The sequence below is a fragment of the Silurus meridionalis genome, chromosome 1 (genome assembly GCF_014805685.1).
Source record: "Silurus meridionalis isolate SWU-2019-XX chromosome 1, ASM1480568v1, whole genome shotgun sequence".
NCBI classification, from domain to species: domain Eukaryota; kingdom Metazoa; phylum Chordata; class Actinopteri; order Siluriformes; family Siluridae; genus Silurus; species Silurus meridionalis.
Window position 1 is genome coordinate 10,482,703 of NC_060884.1, and position 22,589 is coordinate 10,505,291.

The 22,589-nt window shown below is 38.2% G+C and overlaps 3 protein-coding genes across 3 annotated transcripts; all 3 read left to right on the plus strand.

Annotated features, from left to right (window-relative positions):
• Positions 1–334: 334 nt before the first annotated feature.
• On the plus strand, positions 335–1,906 carry LOC124393535 (odorant receptor 131-2-like). The gene is made up of 2 exons (XM_046861439.1): positions 335–547; positions 1,187–1,906. The coding sequence occupies exons 1-2, from the start codon at positions 392–394 to the stop codon at positions 1,904–1,906; spliced, it is 876 nt and encodes a 291-aa protein (XP_046717395.1). The 5' UTR covers positions 335–391.
• A 9,929-nt stretch (positions 1,907–11,835) lies between these two features.
• On the plus strand, positions 11,836–12,774 carry LOC124391545 (odorant receptor 131-2-like). Its single transcript, XM_046858201.1, has one exon. It carries the CDS (start codon positions 11,836–11,838, stop codon positions 12,772–12,774), a length of 939 nt encoding a protein of 312 aa, XP_046714157.1.
• A 5,182-nt stretch (positions 12,775–17,956) lies between these two features.
• Positions 17,957–18,898, plus strand: LOC124393575 (odorant receptor 131-2-like). Its single transcript, XM_046861495.1, has one exon. It carries the CDS (start codon positions 17,957–17,959, stop codon positions 18,896–18,898), a length of 942 nt encoding a protein of 313 aa, XP_046717451.1.
• Positions 18,899–22,589: the final 3,691 nt, after the last annotated feature.

The window sequence follows — 22,589 nt, forward strand, 5'->3', positions numbered from 1 at the left end:
GGAAAATTAAGGAGAAATTCAAATATATATTTTGTTTGTGATTTTATTTGCTTTAGTGAATTAAAATGTGTGCTCTTTAGCTATTTAAATATATCTAGCATTATATTATTATATTGTTATTTAATTTGAATGTATTTGTCTAATGAGCTTATTTGTGTAAAACTATTCTTGCAGCATTTTTTATAATGTTTTTATAATACCATAACTTACCATCTTTCTTTCTTTCTTTCTTTCTTAAACATTTATACCTATGTCTTTCTATTTGTTATAACACTTATAGATCATGAACTCTTCTGCTGACTTTGCATATGGAAACTTCAATCTCAGCCTGCCTCAGAATGTTATTTCAAAGGAAAGCTTTAGCAATGTACTTACCAAAAACATAGTAGCCATGATAGTGTGGCTTGCCCTTAGTATCCTCAATAGCACCATGACATCCACTTTCTTTAGACATAACTTTTTCTATGAGGACCCACGCTACATAATGTTTATTTACATGGTCATCAATGATGCAGTCCAACTGACACTTGTAACAGGTCTGTATGTGGTAAGTGTTCAAACCGAGTTTCCTTAAATTTCTTCAATTCATTTAAGCCAGGAAAAAACTGCAAACTGCTTTCTTTTTAATGTGCCTGCTTTTGTAAATAATAATCTATAATACATAATAAATTAATTAAAAACTAAAATCTATTTTAATGACCAAATGTATGAACAAAATTATAATGATATAATTATAATATAATTATTAATTATATAAAATTATTAAAAAAATATAATAATTATAAGAAATGTTAGTATTTCATGATATATAGCATTATAAGTGTTGTCACAGCAAGATAAGTAATATTTCATAATTGATGTAATGAGACATGAGACATTGTATAATATTTTTATTCAGAAAACTTTAAGTGTAGACTGAATCATAAAATGCTAAAGAGAACAGGAGAAGAGAAGTAGTCTTATGCAGTCTTATTTGTTTTTTTAGATTTAATAAAAAAAAAATCCATCAGTCTTTCAGTGTGTTCACTTCAAAACAGTGCCCACATTTATTTTTATTTGTACTTTGTTCAGTTTTATGTATCTAAAAAATTAATTTGTTATTAAATGAGCTATGTAATAAGATATTGTAAATTATTATAAATGTCTATATTGTTCTTCATTTTCAAATTGTCCACCCTTTCTCCAGGTAAGTTATGCTTTCTCTAAGATCTTGGTGTCAGCTTGTTGCCCATTCATCATGATAGCTGTTCTAACGACACGCTCTACACCCCTCATCCTTGCTGGGATGGCCATTGAACGCTACATCTCCATTTGCTTTCCCCTACATTATGGCCACATGTGCACAGTGCAGCGCACCATCTGGATCATCGGGGTTATCCTTGTATTATGTAGTGCACCCCCTCTCACAGACCTCTTTATAACTCTGGCCAAGGAGCCTGCATCCTTTTTTAAAACCCTCATCTTCTGTGACCACTCACTACTTTTCCGTGACCCCTACATCTACTACAAGAATTGTGCTTTTGACAGTGTCTATTTTTCTTTTGTCTTTTTGGCCTTGATCTATACATACTGCAAGATCATGCTGACAGCACGAGCAGCTTCCACTGACCTGGTATCTGTGAAAAAGGCCAGAAACACAGTGCTGCTCCATGGTGTGCAGCTACTGCTCTGCTTGCTGGCTTTTGTTGTGCCATCCATGCAAGCTCCTCTAATCCAGTTGTTTCCACTGTATGGCCTAGAAATACGCTACATTAACTTTTTGCTGGTATATATCATCCCACGCTTCTTGAGCCCTATGATCTATGGGGTCAGAGATGAAAAATTCAGAAAATATTGGATTAGATACCTTCTCTATAGAGTCAACAGGGTGAAACCTACTCAATACTTGCCTCAAAAACCAGGGTGAATTTTAATGTGTATAGGTCATTGATACCTCATGAATATTGTGTTGAATATTATCATGTACAAATGAGGTTAAATCAACAAATTTCGTTGTTTAAAGAGAACTGAAGAAGTACAGTTCGTGTTTAATGATTAGGCAAAATAGTAAGACAATATGATTATGATATTTTAGTTAAAAAATATCTCCAGAATAAAAAAGCAAAAAACCTCTTGCCTAATACATATTAGCTCATAGATTTATTATCTATTCATTAAAAAAAAAACAGTGCAACCATTGAATGGTGCACCATTGTGATTATCAACCAATAATTATTATTTACATACAATTTAAATATAATCAGTGAAAAAACACTACAGATCTTACATATGTTAAAAAAAAGAAGAAAGCCCTTTTAACAATGGTAAGCACAAACAGGCTAAAATGAACATTCTAATATCACAATCTAGTGCAGAATTACACTAATTAATGCTATTGCCTTTTCTCATTTACAGTGTTTTACAGTGTGGGGTTTAGTTACTAAGGTTAGAATATTTATAATAATAAATAAAATACAATCAACTTCAGTATATGTTCCTTGTGCTAGAGATCCTAGTGACTTCATCAAAATAAAAAAATGGTTATTGGTTTTCTCACTACTATCTAGTTCAATGCAATCAGTAGTATGTAACCCAACTGTCTTTCTTTTGTATATATGCATTTATTTATTTAATGTTTTACATTACAATTACGTCATTTTTGGATGAACACTGTAAGTGTATTCATTGGTATTTTCTACTCTTCAGTATATATATATATATATATATATATATATATATATATATATATATATATATATATATATATAAATGCACATGATCGTATTTATAACATAAAGTGTGCCTTCTGTACATATACCAATACATTTATCAAATTTACATAATTTTGAATACCTTTAAGGCTAGCAAGTATTTGTTGATCACACTTAGGATTTCTTTTAGCAAATATTTTATCAATATGTTGCATTGGGATAAAATAGAAATGTTATAAAGTGCACACATAATTGTTTTTTTAATTTCTTATTAAACACATACTATTTGTCTCCTTTAAATTACATTATTTAGCACATAAAACTTATATAAGCCGACCATTTAATTTATTATCCCATAAATAACATTACAAAAGTATAACTGTATTACCTAATTTGAAATGCACATTTGTTTGAATATTTGTACATGTACAGTATCTCACAAAAGTGAGTACACACCTCAAATTTCAGCAGCCATTTTAGAATATGTCCCCAAATACAATAGAAATGAAACTTGGATACTGTTTACTTTAGAGTAGTCATTGTGCAACATGTATAGCAGTACAGATTTACTGTCCACTAAAAATAATTAAACATATAGCCATTATTGTCAAAATAACTGGCAGTGTATGCATATAGTCAAAGCAGTGACAAATGGATGTTTCACTTCTGAAGCCTTTAAAGCAATGCTGGCAGCACTCATGTTTTTTGAAGATTTTTCTGCACCTGACACACAGCGTGAGGACTTCTTTGATCGACCCTCCCTCTGTTCTGCGTGGAATCTTTTTAGCAAAAAAAAAAACCTCTGTATGACCCTGGCCACTGTACTGTTACTAGTTTTAGGGTGTTACTCATGTTCTTATAGCCTATGCCATCTTTGTGGAGAGTAACAATTCAAATTCTCAAATACTCAGAGAATTAATTGCCGAGGTGCCATGTTGAACATCTAGTGGTCGGTATAAGAGAATTGTACTCAAAGCACCAAAATGTAACTGCTCTATATCCAAGTTTTTTTTTTTCTATTATATTGTCCCTTGAGAAGATATACTAAAATTGTAGAAATGTGAGAGGTGTACTTTCTTTTGTGAGATACTGTATGCGCTAAAAAAAATTTCAATTACATGAAAAGTTTTAAAGAATTTACTTAAGGGTTAATGTAATTATGTTTTATATTGTAATTGCAAATTGTACATAATTTATATAACTGTGCATATACATTTACCAGCCACAATTATGTGGCAAGGCACAATGTACAAAATTAGACCATTTTATATAATTACACTAATTATACACCAATTCATGATTAATTATATCTAAAAACACTAAAACTATGAGTCACAAGCTTCAGTTGAAATCAAACATCAGACAGGGGGGTGGGTAAATTCAGTGGCAATACACTGGTATGGTTGTTATGGTTATGGTTGAGCTATTTTATGAGTTGCTCAGTAGCTCCTAGTTTTATAACCATAATGACTGTATAAGACTGTAGAAAGAACATTACTTATAATCTTACACTCCAGTGCTTATGTTAGTTCTCACTCTCCAGTGTTCTGTACTGTTTAAAGATTTATGATTACACTCTTGATGTCACCCAAATGAGGATAGGTTTCCCTTTTGAGTCTGGTTCCTCTTAAGGTTTCTTCCTCATAACATCTAAGGGAGTTTTTCCTTGCCACAGTCGCCACGGCTGCTCATCAGGGATAAATACACACCTTGACTGTTGATTTCTGTAAAGCTGCTTTGAGACAATGTGTCAGAGGTGGCAAAAGTACACACATCCATTACTTAAGTAGAAGTACAGATACTCATGTTTTAAAATACTCGGGTAAAAGTTAAAGTACTGAATATACCGTTTTACTTAAGTGAAAGTAAAGAAGTCTTGGCTCTGACATGTACTTAAATAAAAAGTAGTTATTATTTCTACCTGTTTTAGCTGTTAACTGGACCTCACATCATATTAATATTAGATAGATAGATAGATAGATAGATAGATAGATAGATAGATAGATAGATAGATAGATAGATAGATAGATAGATAGATAGATAGATAGATAGATAGATAGATAGATAGATTGATTGAGATTAAGAGCCTTTGCTATGTTTCCACACGGACAGTTAATGAGGTGATACCGGAGAAAGTGCACCCCTTCAAGTCAAGAAGCTTTTATTTATATATATATATATATAAACGCTAGCTAGCTATCTCTCTCCTAGCGTCGCATCGTCGCTAAAGGCTCCGGTGTTCCCTACTAAACCGCTACGTGCTACATCGGCTTTAGTGGGGAAGGCTTACGCGGCAGCAGGTCAAGCTGCGGGATGTCTCCACACCATGGGTGTGTTGCAGGCATACCAGGCTGACCTGCTGCGTGACTTGGATGAGGGACTTAGCTCCGGGGCCACCGACATTAAGGAGTTACGTCGCGCTGCCGACCTAACCCTTCGGGGAACGAAACACACGGCGCGGGCCGTTGGTCGGTCCATGGCGGCCCTGGTAGCCACCGAGCGGCATCTGTGGCTCACCTTGTCCGACCTCCCGGACAAGGATCGAGCTGTGCTCTTGAACGCACCGATGGCTCCTCCTGGTCTGTTTGGTGACGCCGTGACGGCGGTCGTAAACAGGTTTCAGGAGTCTAAGAAGCAGTCGGCTGCATTTCAGCAGTACCTCCCTCGCCGATCACGTGGGGCTGGTCGGCGGCAGCCCCAGCCTGGTCCTTCCGGGCACCGCGAAGCCCAGAAACAGAGCGTCACCGCCCGGTCTCCGCGGGCAGTTCCTAAAGGTCCCAGGCGTCGCTCTGGGCCCAAGAAGGAGCGGGCTGACCTGAGGGTCACCCTCGACTCCAGCAAACGGGCCGTGGTGCGGAAATCCTGACGATTTTCGGTCGGGGGGGCGGTGTTCGCCTCACGCTACGGTGCCCGTCCCTCCCCCGCACCACCAGGAGGCCGGGCCGTGGACTCTGCCACAGGATGTGCTTCAGAGCACGGCCGCCCTCCAGCGGGTGTCTCCCTCCACTTCCGCCCAAAGTCTCGTGCGGATGGGGAGCCCGCCGCCTCTTCGAGGTGTCTTCAGCTGCAGGGCCCCGCCCCAGCTGCTCTGAGTGGGTCAGAGGCCAGTCCCGAGGGGCTGGTTCCCCTGAGGAACTTTCTGGCAGGTTGGGAGGTGTTGCCAGGGGTCTCCCGGTGGGTCCTGCGGACCATAGAAGGGGGTTACGCACTGCAGTTCGCATCCTCTCCTCCCCGTTTCAACGGGATGTGTCCCACCCTGGTGGGTCCCGAGCAGGCTCTGGTCCTGGAACAGGAAGTGCGCACGCTCCTGGGGAAAGGGGCCATCGAGGTGGTTCCCCCCTCGGTTCGAGAGTCAGGCTTCTACAGCCCGTACTTCGTTGTTCCGAAGAAGAATGCCGGGTTGCGTCCCATTCTGGATCTTCGCTCCTTGAACCGCTCTCTCAGGAGACTCAGGTTCAGGATGCTCACCCTCAAGGGGGTCGTGACGCAGATCAGGTCCGGGGACTGGTTCGTCACTATAGATCTGAAGGACGCATACTTTCACATCTCCATCCTTCCTGCACACAGGAGGTTCCTGAGGTTTGCTTTCGGGGGCGTAGCATACCAATATCGGGTCCTCCCGTTCGGTCTAGCACTCTCACCCCGCACCTTCACGATGTGCGTCGATGCTGCACTGGCCCCGCTGCGGCTTCAGGGCATCCGCATTTTGAATTACATCGACGATTGGTTGATCATGGCTCCCTCGGAGCACTAGGCGATTCGGCATCGAGATGTCGTCCTCACCTACATGAAGGTGCTTGGGTTTCGGCTAAACGCCAGCAAAAGCGTGCTTTCTCCTGCACAGAGACACACCTTTTTGGGCGTGGTGTGGGACGCGGCCAGGCCGTCAGGAGAGTGCGGGAAGGCCAGCCACTCACTGTACGGCAGTTCCAGAGGCTGCTAGGGCTCATGGCAGCGGCGTCCAGCATAGTTCCGCTCGGGCTCCTGCACATGAGGCCCCTCCAGTGGTGGCTCCGGGGCAGGGGGTTCTCCCTCAGGGGAAACCCGCATCACACTATCAAGGTCTCGCGGCGTGCCCTTCGAGCCTTGGATGTCTGGAAAGACCGGACGTTCCCCGTTTCCCGGCCAATAAGCAGACATTGAGCAGATGGGTTGTGGATGCAATTGTGTCGGCTCACGAGTCCTCTGCCCTCCCCGCACCACTTGGGGTTCGAGCTCACTCCACCCGGAGTGTGGCGGCCTCTACGGCCTGGTCCGCTGGAGTCCCTCTCCAGGACATCTGTGACGCGGCGGGTTGGTCCACCCCGCTGACCTTCATCAGGTTCTATGACCTTGACCTCAGAGCCACCCCGGGCTCCTCTGTTTTGCGTGCTGGTGCCGAGGCCCTCACTCTCTAGGCAGGGTCTGGTCAGTGTGGCGTGATTGGACTCTCGTTCCCATAGCGTTTCGACGCAGCTCGAGTTCCTGAAGGGGAACGTCTCTAGGTTACGACCGTAACCCTAGTTCCCCGAGGGAACGAGACGCTGCGTCTCCGTGCCACACTCCCTGCATCCCTGCGGCGCTTACCTTCTCTCGCAGGAGCTAGCGTCTGGTCAATCTCGCAGCCATTTGTAGCTTCCTGTTTACGCGACATCGCCCGCTGATGACGTCACGTCCCAAACGCCTATTGGTCAGATTACACACGTGGTTCAGAGCGCGGTCACGCAGGGGCGTTCCCATAGCGTTTCGACGCAGCGTCTCGTTCCCTCGGGGAACTAGGGTTACGGTCGTAACCTAACCTATATAAATAATATAATATATATTATTTGAAAACATACACCAATGCCAGGGGTATATAAAAAAAACCTAGAGTAAGCGCAGTGTAACTGTGACTATTCACTTAGTACCGGTAATACAATTTGTTTTGCATATGCATGAAAACAGCGCTATGGATTAAAGATTCAAGATTTTTTATTTGTGACAAACATAGTTATATGCACTATACAAATTGCAGTGAAATAAAAACTTGGAAAAATCCATCAAGCTAGCATTAGCTATTAGCCACTATTGATTCTTTAGCATTTTATGTCCAGCTTCAAGAATACTAATTAACTAATTAAATCAATTTTAATTTCATTTTTCCATTTATTTAACTTTATTTCTTCTTTTGGCTTCTCCCATTAGGAGTCGCCACAGCGGATCATCCATCTCCATAACCCCCTGTCTTCTACATCTGCCTCTCTTACCCCAACCATCTGCATGTCTTCCCTCACCACATCCATAAACCTCCTCTTTGGCCTTCCTCTTTACCTCCCTCCTGGTGGCTCCATCCTCAGCGTTCTCCTACCGATATACGCCATGTCCCTCCTCTGCACATGTCCAAACCATCTCAATCGAGCCTCCCTCACTGTCCCTCTAATAAACTAATTTCTAATCCTGTCCATTCTCGTCACTCCCAACGGAAACCTCAAACTCTTCAGCTCTGCTACCTCCAGCTCCGCCTCCTGTCTTTTACTCAATGCCACTGTCTCTAAACCATACAACATCGCAGGTTGTACCACAGTCCTATAAACTTTCCCTTTCACTCTTGCAGATACCCTATTATTACAAATCACTCCTGCCACTCTTCTCCACCTCTTCTGCACTCTTTTCTTCACTTCTCTAACACACTCTCCATTACTTTGCACTGTTGAACCTAGGTACCTGAAATCCTCCACCTTCACCACCTCTTCTCCCTGCAACCGAATGACTCCTCTGCCCTCCCTTTCATGCACACACATGTACTCTGTCTTACTTCTACTGACTTTCATTTCCCTTCTCTCCAGAACGTACCTCCACCTCTTCAGGTGCTTCTCAACCTGCTCACTACTCTCACCACAAATAACAATATAATCTGCAAATATCATGGTCAGACTCCTGTCTGACCTCGTCCATCAACCTGTCTATCACCACTGCAAATGGGAAAGGGCTCAGAGCCGATCCTTGATGCAGTCCAACCTCCACCTTAAACCAGTCTGTTGTTCCTACTGCACAAATCACTGTTGTCACACTGTCCTCATACATGTCCTGCACCACTCTCACATACTTCTCTGACACACCTGACTTCCTCATACAATACCACAACTCCTCTCTCTCTCTCTCCACCCTGTTGTACACTTTCTTTAAATCCACAAACACACAGTGCAACTTCTTCTGACCTTCTCTATACTTGTCTATCAACATTCTCAAACCAAATAATGTGTCTGTGGTGCTCTTCCTCGGCATGAAACCATACTGCTGCTCACAAATCGTCACCTCTTCTCTCAGCCTGGCTTCCACTACTCTTTCCCATAACTTCATGGTGTGACTAATCAGCTTAATTCCCCTGTAGTTACTGCAGGTCTGCACATTTTCCTTATTTTTAAAGCTCCGTACCAGCACACTCCTTCTCCATTCCTCAGGCACCCTCTCACCTATCAAAATCCTGTTAAACAATCTGATTAAAAACGCCACTGCCATCTCTCCTAAACATCTCCTCTCCTAGACTTTCCACTGTTCATCCTCTTAATCTCTGCTCTCACACCCCCCTTACTAATCCTATCCACTTCCTTCTTCACAATCTCCACACCATCCAACCTTCTCTCTCTTTCATTTTCCTCATTCATCAGCTGCTCAAAATACTCCCCTTCATCTTCTCAACACACTGTCCTCACTAGTCAACACATTTCCATCTCCATCCTTTATTGCTCTCACTTGCAGCACATCCTTCCCAGCTCGGTTCCTCTGCCTGGCCAATCGGTATAAATCCTTTTCTCCTTCCTTACAGCTCCTCATATGTCTTTTCCTTGGCTTTCACCACATCCTGCTTTACCAGCACCTTACAGTCTCCAATCTCTTTCAGGTTGCATCTCCTGCATAGAACATAGTCCACCTGTGTGCACCTTCCTCTACTTCCTCTCTATGCTTCTCCTTCTTCTTAAAATAAGTGTTGACCAATGACATTTCCATTCGTTTAGCAAAATCTACCACCATCTGCCCTTCCACATTCCTCTCCTTAAAACCATATCTACCAATCACCTCCTCATTACCTCTGTTCCCTTCACCTACATGCCCATTAAAGTCTGCCCCAATCACCAGTCGTTCATTCCTAGGTACATCTTCTACCACTCCATTTAACTCACTCCAGATTTTTTCCTTCTCCTCCATCTCACAACCCACTTGTGGATCATAAACACTGATGACATTTATCATCACCCCCTCAACTTCAAGCTTCACGTTCATCAGAAACTCTCTTCACCTCCACTACACTCTTACTAAACTGTTCCTTCAGGATCACCCCTACATCATTTCTTTTTCCATCCACACCATGATAGAACAGTTTAAACCCACCTCAAATGTTCCTGGCCTTACTCCACTTCCACTTTATCTCCTGAACACACAACATCTACCTTTCTCCTCTCCATCATATCAGCTAGCTCTCTCCCTTTACCAGTCATAGTATCAACATTTAAAGTACCAACCCGAACCTTCACCCTCCTACACTGGTCCTTTATCTGCTGTCTCTGTAGACGTCTTCCTCCTCTCCTTCTCCTTCAGCCAACAGTAGCCCAATTTCCACTGGTACCCTGTTGGCTAACAATACCTGTGCCGGTCATTGGTAACCCAGGTTTTGACCAATCCGGTATGAAATTCTAAATCCTGATCCGCATATTTGATTTGGCACATTTTTTACGCTGTATGCAGTTCCTAACGCAACCTTTCCCATTTATCCGAGCCTAGGACCAGCAAAAATGGCTTGTGCAACCCTAATGGCTGGGTTTATTTAACTTTATTTAATCAATTTAATTTGTACCAATTTAATCAATATAATAAAAAGTGAATTGCATTAATTAGATTTATTCTACTTAAATCATGTGATAAAATATGATATTATTTTATATATTATTCAACCAAGCAGGCATTTTATTTAAAATTGTATTAAAAATGTAACCTGTTCAAATGTTGATCACAAATATTAATAATAATAAAACAAAAATAAATAAGAAAATAATAATAATAAAAAAGCAATTTTATGTTTTGCTATTCTTTCCCTCTAACCGTACCGAAATTGAACTGAATCATGACTTAAAAACCGAGGTACATACTGAATAGTGAATCTACTAAATACTGATCTGATCAAACATGTTTATTATTTAATAAATTGATTTATAATAAGGATACATTTTCAGATTGATCACAAAATGTGTCCTAACTTAATACATACAGATAAAATGCTTATGGATTTTTTTTCTTTTTGAAAACTACCATTTTTACTGTTTTTCCAAACAAGGTTTTTAAAAAATTTGCTAACACAACAAACAAGCAAAAAACACTTCCAGCTTAATTCATACCCACATCGGGTTTAGATTTAAGTATGACAAAGATGACCCTCCTACAATGCTGAGAAAATGTGTGAAAAACTGGTTCCTAATGCCCTATTCTTCTGTGCATACCAGGCACAGAAATAAGTAAATGTCAACTGCCCCATTATATTCTAGTTCCATTGTTAGTACAACACAATCCTGCCATCTTATGGAGATAGAAGGATGGTAAATGTTACCTCCAATGTCACTTTACCAACAGTGCATTAACATTAGCATAATTTGTATTTTTGGCACTATAATTTTTAAATTAAAAAATATTAATTCCCAGTCTCAGGGTGTTTAATGGTGTACAATTTCATGAGTTTTATTTGTTCTTAGTGTTCGTCATACATATGTTAAACTGCTAGCTTCAGTATGTGCAATATGTTCTGTTAAAACAAGTGACAATCCTGTAAGGTAAGTCAAATGAACAGATTGCACAAAAAGAATGTTTCCCACTTGGAAGGTAACAGTACTGGCTTACATGTGCACACATGCATATTCCCCTGATGCTTATGCATTATAAAACAGCAGTGAGTTGAAGAAATCCAACAGTCCTTATAACAACCAGAAAGTTTTCCACTGGCAAGAGAAATGCAAAGGATGGAGTGGAACTACTAATGCTATATAAGCTTGTTTCTAAAAGGTACAGTGATTATTATGTCTATCCTGGAAATATGAAATCAATTATTCTATTAAATACAAAATTTATATTTTAATATTCCTTAAATCCTTTATGTTTTTAGTTTTTTTTCCAGGAATATTGTCTTCTTAAGAACATGGCAATGAACATAACGGACCAATTAAGAATCCCGGACAGTTATCAGGAAGCTTTTGCAAAAAATATTATTATTGTTTTATTTGCTATAATCATTATTTTTATAAATGGAATGTTAGTGGTCACTTTCTTTTTCAATCCCGTCTTTCATAGTGAGTCCAGGTACATTTTATACATTAACCTTGTAATAAATGATACCCTCATGATTTGCATATCAGTGACTTTGTATGTGTTTACATATGCATTGCCTAATATAAATGTATTTGTTTGTTGTACACTGTTAGCAATAGCATCAACTACTTTTATGAACACTCCTTTAAATTTGGCTGGCATGGCTGTAGAACGTTACATTGCAATCTGTAACCCCCTGCATCATGCACGGATCTGCACGGTGAAAAGGACATATATGCTAATCTGTTTGCTATGGGGAATTGGTGCTATCCCTGCAATAACCGACATCATCATTACCAGTGCAAGTCAACCCATTACTTTTTTTTATTCGCTCACATTCTGCCAACCTATTACTGTGTACAACACAGCCTATCATGCAAAAAAGACCATTGCTACACAGACTATTTACATGTCTGTTGTCTGGATAATTTTGATCTATACCTATTTTAAAGTTCTTTTTATAGCTAAAGCTGTCTCATCTAGCCATCATCAAAATTTAGCTAAGAAGGCCCGAAATACAATCCTGCTGCATGGTTGTCAGTTACTTCTCTGTATGATGTCTTATGTATCACCTCTCTTGGACATGCTATTAATTCCATTTTTTTCAACTCATCGAACAAAGATCACCTTCTTTAACTATTTACTTACAAACATTGTACCAAGACTCTTGAGTTCTCTAATTTATGGAATCCGAGATAAGAAATTTGTGAGGGATATTAAAGGATACTTTTCTTGCAACATAGTCCTTGTAAAGGTTAGATTATCACATATGTGAAATATGTGATATGATAAATATAGCACTAATGTCTCCAACAACAGATTTACCTTTCTCATTTAATATTTAACATAATGTCGGACACATTATTGTTCCCCATTTAGGATACAATACTAATAATGCCACAAACGAACTAACAGCTGTTAGCTTGTTTCTATTTTTTTAAAGCAACTACAGACAATGTTGCCTGGTTCATCACATGTCTGGATCATATCCATACTGGCAGGATTAGAAAGAATCATACATATTTGTAAAAAACAATTTTATGTGGTTTCTAAATTTGGGCACAAAAGTAGTAGAAACATTTTAACATTTGTAAACTCAAGAGTTTTAATTTTAAAAGTTTTGAATAAAGTGTAAATGTATGTAAAAATAAAAATAATATAATATTAATCTAATTAATCCAATACACTTGATAAATTAAATTAAATTTAATTAATTAAAAAATATTATTAAATAGATTACATTTGTTAGACTCCATTTGGGTAATAAAGATGTTCTTTATAAGTGTGCGTGCATGTGTTTTATATACTTATACTTTAACTGTTCTACTTATTTCAGCAAATTATAACAAATGTCATTGATTCCTTCCTTCCATCCTTCATTCATTTACTTTCTCGACATGCAGAATTGTAAGGATTTTCCCTTTTTAAGAGAAATTCTTCAAGAATCCATATCACAATACTGCCACAAAACAGAAGGTGAACGCAATTTTGCATATATGCAAAACAAATATGTATTACACAATGCACTACAAAGCGTATTGCAACCCTATATACCCTTTGGCATTGTTGTGTATGTTTTCAAGTTTTATAATAATAAAAAAAAAAACACAGTGCAAGGCAGAGACCAAACCAATTTTCAGCCCACCTTTGAATACATTCCAAAGGGAACTCATATTTTTACTATGTTCCGCACGTAGAAAGGTTTGCATTCGGGACGCATGTGTACCGAACCGAGAGCATACTATATAAGTAATTATATACATTATTTTCCTTTATCTTTTCTTTGTTTTATAATTTCAACAGAAAATGAAAGCGTAACTACAATTCATGGTCAAAATATAATATATATTTTTGTACACTCAGACATTTGTTAGTTTAGATTATACATCTAACATTTTACAATTATTATGATTTTATTTTTACACATAAGACTGTAAAAGTGTTTTTTCTAGGATCAGATTGTTTATTATATCTCCGGTTTCTCTAAACTCAGTGACAGAGGTGGGAAGTAACGAAGTACAAATACTTCGTTACTGTACTTAAGTAGATTTTTCTGGTATCAGTACTTTACTCCACTATTTATTTTTCAGACAACTTTTTACTTTTACTCATTACATTTTTACACAAATATCTGTACTTTTTACTTCTTACATTTTCAAAACAGACTCGCTACTTTAGTTTTAATCCATTGATTTGGTGAAATTATTTTTTTTTTTTTTCACTGAGTGCCGATTTCAGCCGAACAACCGATTTCCTGTCACTGCGCGTTCAATCCACTGGTGTATAAAGTACGGACTCTCACTCACCACAGAAGGCAGTAAGAAGTTTGGGGTTAACATGGATGAGACAGAGGGAGGCAGTGATGTAAACATGACTGAGAACAGACACATTCATGATCATCATCATCTTTTTTGTCTGCTTGTGTTCTATATGTGGATCTTCAGCCTGGACACATTCATTAGGTTTCGTTTTGTATTAATTCAAATATATATATATATATATATATATATATATATATATATATATATATATATATATATATATATATATATATATATATTTGGCTGTCAAAATTAAAATTCTTTTAAGCGGCACAAAATGTTTTCCTTTCATTACTTAGATGTGAAATAAATAAATTAACTCCAGATAAAAATATTTTTAATCAGTAAACTTTTGTTTTATTTCTGAGTCTCAAATCACAATTTACCCTCTGGGTGGCGTTTTGTGGGGTTTTCCCTCATAATGGCGACACAAACTTAAATTACTGTCTTTATTGATCGTACAGATAAAAACAATACATTATTTAAATATGTAAAATGTCTATAATTTTATATATATAAAAGCTTCCTGACTTGACTTGAAGAGGTGCATTTTCTCCAGTATCACCTCATTAACTGTCCGTGTGGAAACATAGCAAAGACTCTAAATGATGTCCACATGTCTCTGCACTGATATAGCCTTTATATTTCATCACTGTACATATGCTTACATATATATCACATGCTGTACATATGATACATGTTTAACACCTCCAAGCTGCCAGTTTTGGGCACCTGAGCAAGCCTTTAACTCACTACTGCTCATTTAGTAAATGAGATCATTAAGAGTCGCTCGGGATAAACACTTCCAACAGGAAGTGGCTATATCTCGCTATCTTTGTCTCTCTATTTTCTCTATCTAATTGTCTCTGTGTCTCTTTTAGTAAATGTCTCTGTCTCACTGTATATGTCTCTCTCTTGCTGTCTCTCTATTTGTTTCTCACTCTTTCTAAAGCTGTGTCTGTGTCTCTTTGTCTTTGTCTTTGTCTCTGTCTTTCCTGCTTATTTACATGTCTAACAAAGTTTTGAGTTTTGAAATAATGCCATTAGTGATCTATGATGAAAGACTTCCCTGGTTCGATTCTTACCTCTAGTTTCATATTGAACATTATAAGAAATTTTTAAAAACAGAACAATGAAAGGTCATTAAAATTGGTTGCTGGCAAATTATGGTATATCAGTGGTGCAGGTGTTGGAGATGTGGTTCTTGTACCTGAGTCACTTCTCATAGACTTCGAGTTACTAAGAGAATGTACAGGAAGGAGTTTTGACCCTCTACCATCATGATCTAAGAGAAAATGCTGGTCTCCTAACTATAGAAAAGCCAAGAGTCCAATAAGCAAATGCTTGTTTGCCTCTCCTGTGTTGGTGTAATGGTCAGTGAAGTGGTTGCTGCTATCTGACTCACCCAGTTCGATTCCTACCGCTTAGCTTTCCTTTAAATTGTTTTAAAAGTTTTTAAAAAGAACCAAAAAAGGTCCTAAAAATTTCTAAAAGGTTCTTGCAGGAAATCCTGTGGCTCAATTGGAAGAGCTTTACCTCTGGGTTGAGAGGTTCAAACCCCAGCCAGGGCTCAAAGTTAAGAGTGTGAAAGGTTCTGACTAGCAGACAGAAAGCCAGGTTTGAACCCTGACCACCAACATTAGCAAAGTACCAGCCTTAACCCACTAAGCCATCAGAAAAAAACGGGATGGGAAGCTTGATTAGAGCAGGTCTATCATTCTTTTTAAACCATCAACACAAGTATTTAACGGTAAAGAAAGATGTAGGAAGCGAATACAGATGTAAGTAGCACAAGTTGAACCCACATTGTAAATAACAGGAAGAAAGCAGGATTCAAACCATGATCCCCACCACAAGCGGGCTACCAACCTAACCCATTAAACCACTGGTGAGGACAGGCTAGGAAGCTTATTTAGAGCAGCTCTATCTTTCTTTTCAACCCATCAACAACAAAAATATATCGCTAAAGAAAGATGTAGGAAGTGAATCCTGATCGTGACTGGCAGACAGAAAGCAGGATTCAAACCCTGAACCCCACCAAAAGCAAAAAACCTGATTTAACCCACTGGACCATCAGGGAAGACAGGTAGGAAATCAAGAAATTAATCCAACACAGAAAGGACAGAATTGAAATGTTTCAGAGGGGACAAGGTCCAGAAGTTTTATTTACCAACACAGCAACCAGCTCGACCAGGAATCAAACTCTCCAACTCATCCTTGTGGGGATACTGATATTAACCCACTAGGCTATCACATCTATCTATCTATCTATCTATCTATGATGTGAGGTCCAGTTAACAGCTAAAACAGGTAGAAATAATAACTACTTTTTACTTAAGTACATGTCAGAGCCAAAACTTCTTTACTTTCACTTAAGTAAAAATGTTTAATCAGTACTTCAACTTTTAACCGAGTATTTTAAAACATGAGTATCTGTACTTCTACTTAAGTAAAGGATGTGTGTACTTTTGCCACCTCTGCCCAGTGATGCTTTTTATCCTGTTGTGCTACTATGCTCAAAGGTGGCCTTTATTAACGCAGTCTCAGGGACATTCCCCCTAAAATGACATCTTACATAGTGCCAGGATTAGTACAAATCATACATATATGTAACAAAACTACATTTTAATTGAAGTGACGGTTTATATAAAATATTTTCATTCCTTTTTTGAATTAATTACAGTATTTGAAAAAGGCTCTTTGGTGGTAAGGTTTGAGCTTGCTTGTCAACAATGCACGCTACTGGCATCTTGTGGTCAAAAGTAGAAAATGATCTAGTAATTCATTTATCTAACCTGACCCATCTTAAAAGTCTTTGCCATTAAGAATAGCAGAAAATACTCCAAACCATGTGTGCAAAGCATGTTGCTTCATACTCAAAAAATACTGTGCTTCTACTAAATACTGAGTAAATGCTAATGTACATATGATATTAACTTTTCACTTTGTATCTACAGTGCGTGGAGTGTACAAAACAAGAGGGAGAGAGAGAGAGAGAGAGAGAGAGAGAGAGAGGCGAGTCACAGTTGATTCCGCTTTGGTTAATGTATGAATTTCACTTCCTGTTTGTCTGAACCGAATAAATAAAAGTGAACTATCTGTACTCTAATGAATTGCATAGCATCCTATTCTTTATATTGCATCCGTACTGCATTAAATCACATCGTGTTTAATCAATCAAAATCGGATCACACTGCATCGCTTCAGTATTATAACATACTGTTTTGTTGGTTATTCATTGAGATGCAAATCACATAGGCCTCAGTTATGGAGATGCACAACCCTAATATATATAGCGTTTGTACACCTGTATTTTAAAAGCTTTTAACATCTTTTAAGGTTTATTTTGAAGTATCTTAAAAATATATTAAGATGAACTAGGTGTGAAATCTCAAATTGTCCATAGGGGCAGCTTTCTTTCAGTACACTGACTTGGGAAATTCCACTCCACGCCTCCTATGTAACTACATGACACTCACACAAACTATATAAACCTCTTAGATTCTCAGTGACCCTTTATAACCAGCTATCTTTTTATTACGTGTTGCAAAGTTAACTGTCTATTGATCTGCAAATATACCCATTGTACTTCATTGTTTTTGAAGACCTCACAGGTTCTGTAGTGTTTTTTAGATAATGAATTCCTCAGTGAGTGTCAGCAGTATTGATAGCTTCGAGGAATATATGAGCAAAATTATAGTAAGCATTCTTCTTGGATTCATCATAATCGGTATCAATGGATTATTTGTTTTCACCTTCTTCAAAACCTCAGTTTTCTATAACAATCCAAGATACATTTTATATATACATTTAGTTATTAATGATATGATAATGGTTTGTGTCTCTGTAATTCTCCTTGTAATGTCATATTTATTGAAGAATATTAGCATTTCATTTTGTTGTGTATTACTAATCATAGCTTCAGCCACTCAGAAGAACACACCCCTAATCTTATCTGCTATGGCAGTAGAGCGTTACATTGCCATTTGTAAACCTTTGCATCACTCTCAGATCTGTACAGTACACAGGACTTTCATTCTTAACATTTTGATATGGGGTGTTGGACTTATTCCTCCACTGACAGACTTTGTTATTTCTGTTGTTCTGTTTCCTTTGTTCATTTTTAACACTGTTACTGTCTGCTCTTCATCATTTCTGTACAACACTGTTTACCATAATCAGAGAAAGCAAGCTACACAAGCAATTTATACATCCTTTGTCTGGATTGTTCTTTTTTATACTTATTTTAGGGTGCTGGTTACAGCCAGAAAGATGTCAAGTGACAAGGAATCTACAAAAAAAGCCAAGAGCACAATCTTGTTGCATGGAGTACAGCAGTTACTCTGTATGTTGTCCTTTACTCCTCCAGTACTTGACTTAGTTTTTGCTCGTATAATGCCTACTCAATGGACCAAGTACAGTTTTTATGCTTACTTGATAACAAACCTTGTACCACGCCTTCTTAGTCCTCTAATTTATGGTATTCGAGATCAGGTGTTTGTCAAACAATTGAATAAAAACTTCTCATGTAAAGTATTAATTGTAAAGTTTTATCCAGACAAAAACATAACCAAATAATAAGTCTTGTTTGTTTGCATACTTAAATAACATAAAAGGAAAGAAACGTATAATAAATAAATAACCATGAGAAATTAGGAACATCTCACAGAAGTCTCTATTATTTTTTTGTATATATTATTTTAAGCAAAGAATGCTCACAGATATTTGTGAGCATAATGCTTCTTATATCTAATTGTTTATACAAATTATGCACTGCTTGGTCTAAAAGAAGTTGTTGTTTGGTTTTGAATACATTGATGGGATAAGCATTACTGTAAATAGTATTTTTTATCGAGGAAAATATTATTTTATAGAATATAGAAATTGTTATTTTACCTTTAACTAATTCAGTGTGTAGCTTCTTTCTAAATTGGAAGGCATGTCATGGAAACGATGTTACTGTGAGTCAAAAGAGACAAATTTCTTCTGAAAACAAAAAAAGGGTAATTAAAAAAAGAGATTGCTGTAATAATGGGAATTGTGTTAGGAACTGTTCAACAAATTATTAAAACCTGAAAGGATAGAAATGAGGATTTTATTTAATTAAAATCATAAAACCAAATAATAAACAAGAAAAAAAAGCAGAAGTCAGGCAATCAGTATCACGGATAGACCAGGCGTCGGGGACCAGGAGTAAAACAAAGTGTCGTTTATTGATCTTAGATAGGCAAACACAAGAAAGTAAGTAACAGGAGTACAGGAAACAATTAACTTAAACAAAGCATGCTTCACAAGAATCTTAGTGAGGTGCATGGACAACTCCGAAGGTTGTCGGAATGGTAGGAAGTCTGGATGATCTATGGTTATTTAACGGTAGATCGGACGGCGAGTGAAGGGAAAGGGGATTGATAAATGGAAGACAGGTGTAGGTGATTAATAGAAGGGAGATGCTGAGCGGAAGTGTTGAGCATTGGAGGGAGGCATGACATTACCCCCTCCTCCAGGGGCGGCTCTTGGTACATCAACCAATAGGTTGGTCTGCGCTCTCGCCTCCTTTAAAGCTAGCATGACAGATCCTCCTGTGGGCCCAAAGGAAGCTACTTTCACTGAGGGCAGTATACATCCCAGGGCGTTCGAACCAGGGCGCCGACGCCCTGATGTGGTGGAGCAGATATGGTGGAAGTTTTACAGAGCATAAGTGGACCTCTTTGCGACTCAAGAGACCTTACACAATCCCCTCTGATTTTCCCTCTCTCATCTAATTACTCTTGGTCTGGACACTATGGTGTCCAGTATGGTGTCCATTTATGATTTGTACTAATCCTGGCACTATGTAAGATGTCATTTTAGGGGGAATGTCCCTGAGACTGCGTTAATAAAGGCCACCTTTGAGCATAGTAGCACAACAGGATAAAAAGCGTCACTGGGCAGAGGTGGCATGTTTTAAAATACTCGGGTAAAAGTTGAAGTACTGATTAAACTTTTTTACTTAAGTGAAAGTAAAGAAGTTTTGGCTCTGACATGTACTTAAGTAAAAATTAGTTATTACTGCTACCTGTTAACTGGACCTCACATCATAGATAGATAGATAGATAGATAGATAGATAGATAGATAGATAGATAGATAGATAGATAGATGGATAGATGGATAGATGGATGGATGTGATAGCCTAGTGGGTTAATGTCAGTATCCCCACAAGGATGAGTTTGAGAGTTTGATTCCTGGTCGAGCTGGTTGCTGTGTTGATAAATAAAACTTCTCTACCTTGTCCCCGCTGAAAACATTTCAATTCTGACCTTTCTGGGTTGGATTAATTTATTGATTTCCTTGTCTTTAATGAAAGATAACTCCACCAAAAAAAGGCACTTCTGTGGTAGCTCAGTGGGTTAAGGCTTGTGCCTGAACATGGTCCTTAATATAGTCCACGCTGGTGATAAGGTTTCAAAGCTTGTCCTACATGCCTTCTTTCTTACTGCGCTGGCATGAAACAAAGTATGAACCCTCCAGAAAGGGGGTGCTTTGCTTCTCCTTTCCCAGAGCTGTGGAGACTTAGCCTCTAGTCTCTCAGCCAAGGCAGTAGAGGCCATTCTACGGTCTGGAGCTCCCTCCACGAGGAGGTTATATGCCACGAAATGGCACCTGTTTACTATATGGTGCGAAGGCCACCAGTTAGATCCAGTTAACTGCACAGTTGGCCCAGTGCTTTAATTCTTTCAGGAACAGGTCACCAAAGGGTTGTCTCCTTCCACCCTTCATGTTCATGTGTCTGCTATTGCAGCTTATCATGCTCTGCTTGCTGTGCAGTCGCTAGTAGGAACCCGCACATACACCCAAAAAACTGCCCTGTGGAGCAAGTAGGACCAGCTGTTTGTCTGCTACAGGCCATATACTGTAAGAAGATATACATGTATACATATACCGATAAGCAGAACCTCAGCAGGTGGCTTGTGGAGTCAGAGCTCACTTGACCGGGAGTGTGGTTCTCTAAAGCTTTGTGTGTGTGTGTGTGTGTGTGTGTGTGTGTGTGTGTGTGTGTGTGTGTGTGTGTTTATATGTGTGTATTATTTAAAATGCCTCTGCAGATTAAATGAAAGTGCTTTAATAATATACTTTAGAGGTGAAAAAATTTACCTGCAAAGGCAACTCTTCCTTGGTGTCACCAGAGTTCTGCTTCTGTATGTGTTACACAGCTGGAAATAAGTAAGTTTACCTTCAGATTATAATGGGTAATTGTCCCATCCTTCATAAAAAATACTGGAGGTCATGCCGTAGGTGTGCAAGGAATACACAAAGCGCATGAAGAGAATTTAGGTCCAACAAGCCATCTGTTTCAAGGCTATGAAGAATGAGCCAGACATCTCGTCACAGACATTCAATCTCAAAAGGAAAAAAACTCAACAAACAAAAGGTTTGTTTAGCCATAAACGATGATTCAGGCATCATTTATCAAGTTTTATTTTGTTCAAAAGCTATATGACGTGTGTGGAACACAAAGGGGATATCAGGAAGAATGATAATCAGTCATGATTTACTTTCACTGCATCTATTTTCTATACACTAACTGTGAATAGTGACTGAAGCTAGAGATCTCATGCTTGATACAACCATTGGTGTAATACAGAATAAAGGCAATTTATACAGATTTTAAACAACATCAAGGAGGTTACATGACAAATAAATGTTGTATAAATAAGTTTGTGCAACAGCAACAAAAAAAAAACATTAAAACACAGGAAAAGTATTTTGGGATTAATATAGAAATATATCGAAATTATAGATGCAAATTCACCTGTACTATTTTTCATCAGAGTGTTATAATTGCAGGTAAAATACAATACCCTCATAAGGTAAATAAATGACATACTGGCTACGATAAATAACAAACAAGATGATGTCATAAGGATTTTAAACAACTTAAAGTTTCAGAGAGTGGTTAATAATCTAATAGATTTTTAATGACATGGTGAGTGATAAGAGAATTTTTATTGTTGCCTAAATTAAATCAAGGAACCATTGGGGCAAACCAACCAAGTTAGGTGAGCAAAAGTATTTGAAACTGATATCCTTAAAGAAAATTTTATGTAAACAAAACTATATCAAGCTGGTGTTCTACTGAAATCTGTTGCATTACAAAAGGAGAATGTAACAGATTTCAGTAGGGCACCAGCTTGATATAGTTGATATAAGCTTGACCGATGATCTTATATTTCAGATTGTGAGCAGATTCTTTTTTCTTCAAACATTTCTTTTTATCATTTAATGGGGAAA

Bases quoted from the DNA above. Each gene is read 5' to 3' on its own strand.
- LOC124393535 (XM_046861439.1), top strand. From the start codon at position 392: ATGATAGTGTGGCTTGCCCTTAGTATCCTCAATAGCACCATGACATCC. The intron at 548-1,186 runs GTAAGTGTTCAA...CCCTTTCTCCAG, and splicing joins TTGTAACAGGTCTGTATGTG to GTAAGTTATGCTTTCTCTAA.
- LOC124391545 (XM_046858201.1), top strand. From the start codon at position 11,836: ATGAACATAACGGACCAATTAAGAATCCCGGACAGTTATCAGGAAGCT.
- LOC124393575 (XM_046861495.1), top strand. From the start codon at position 17,957: ATGAATTCCTCAGTGAGTGTCAGCAGTATTGATAGCTTCGAGGAATAT.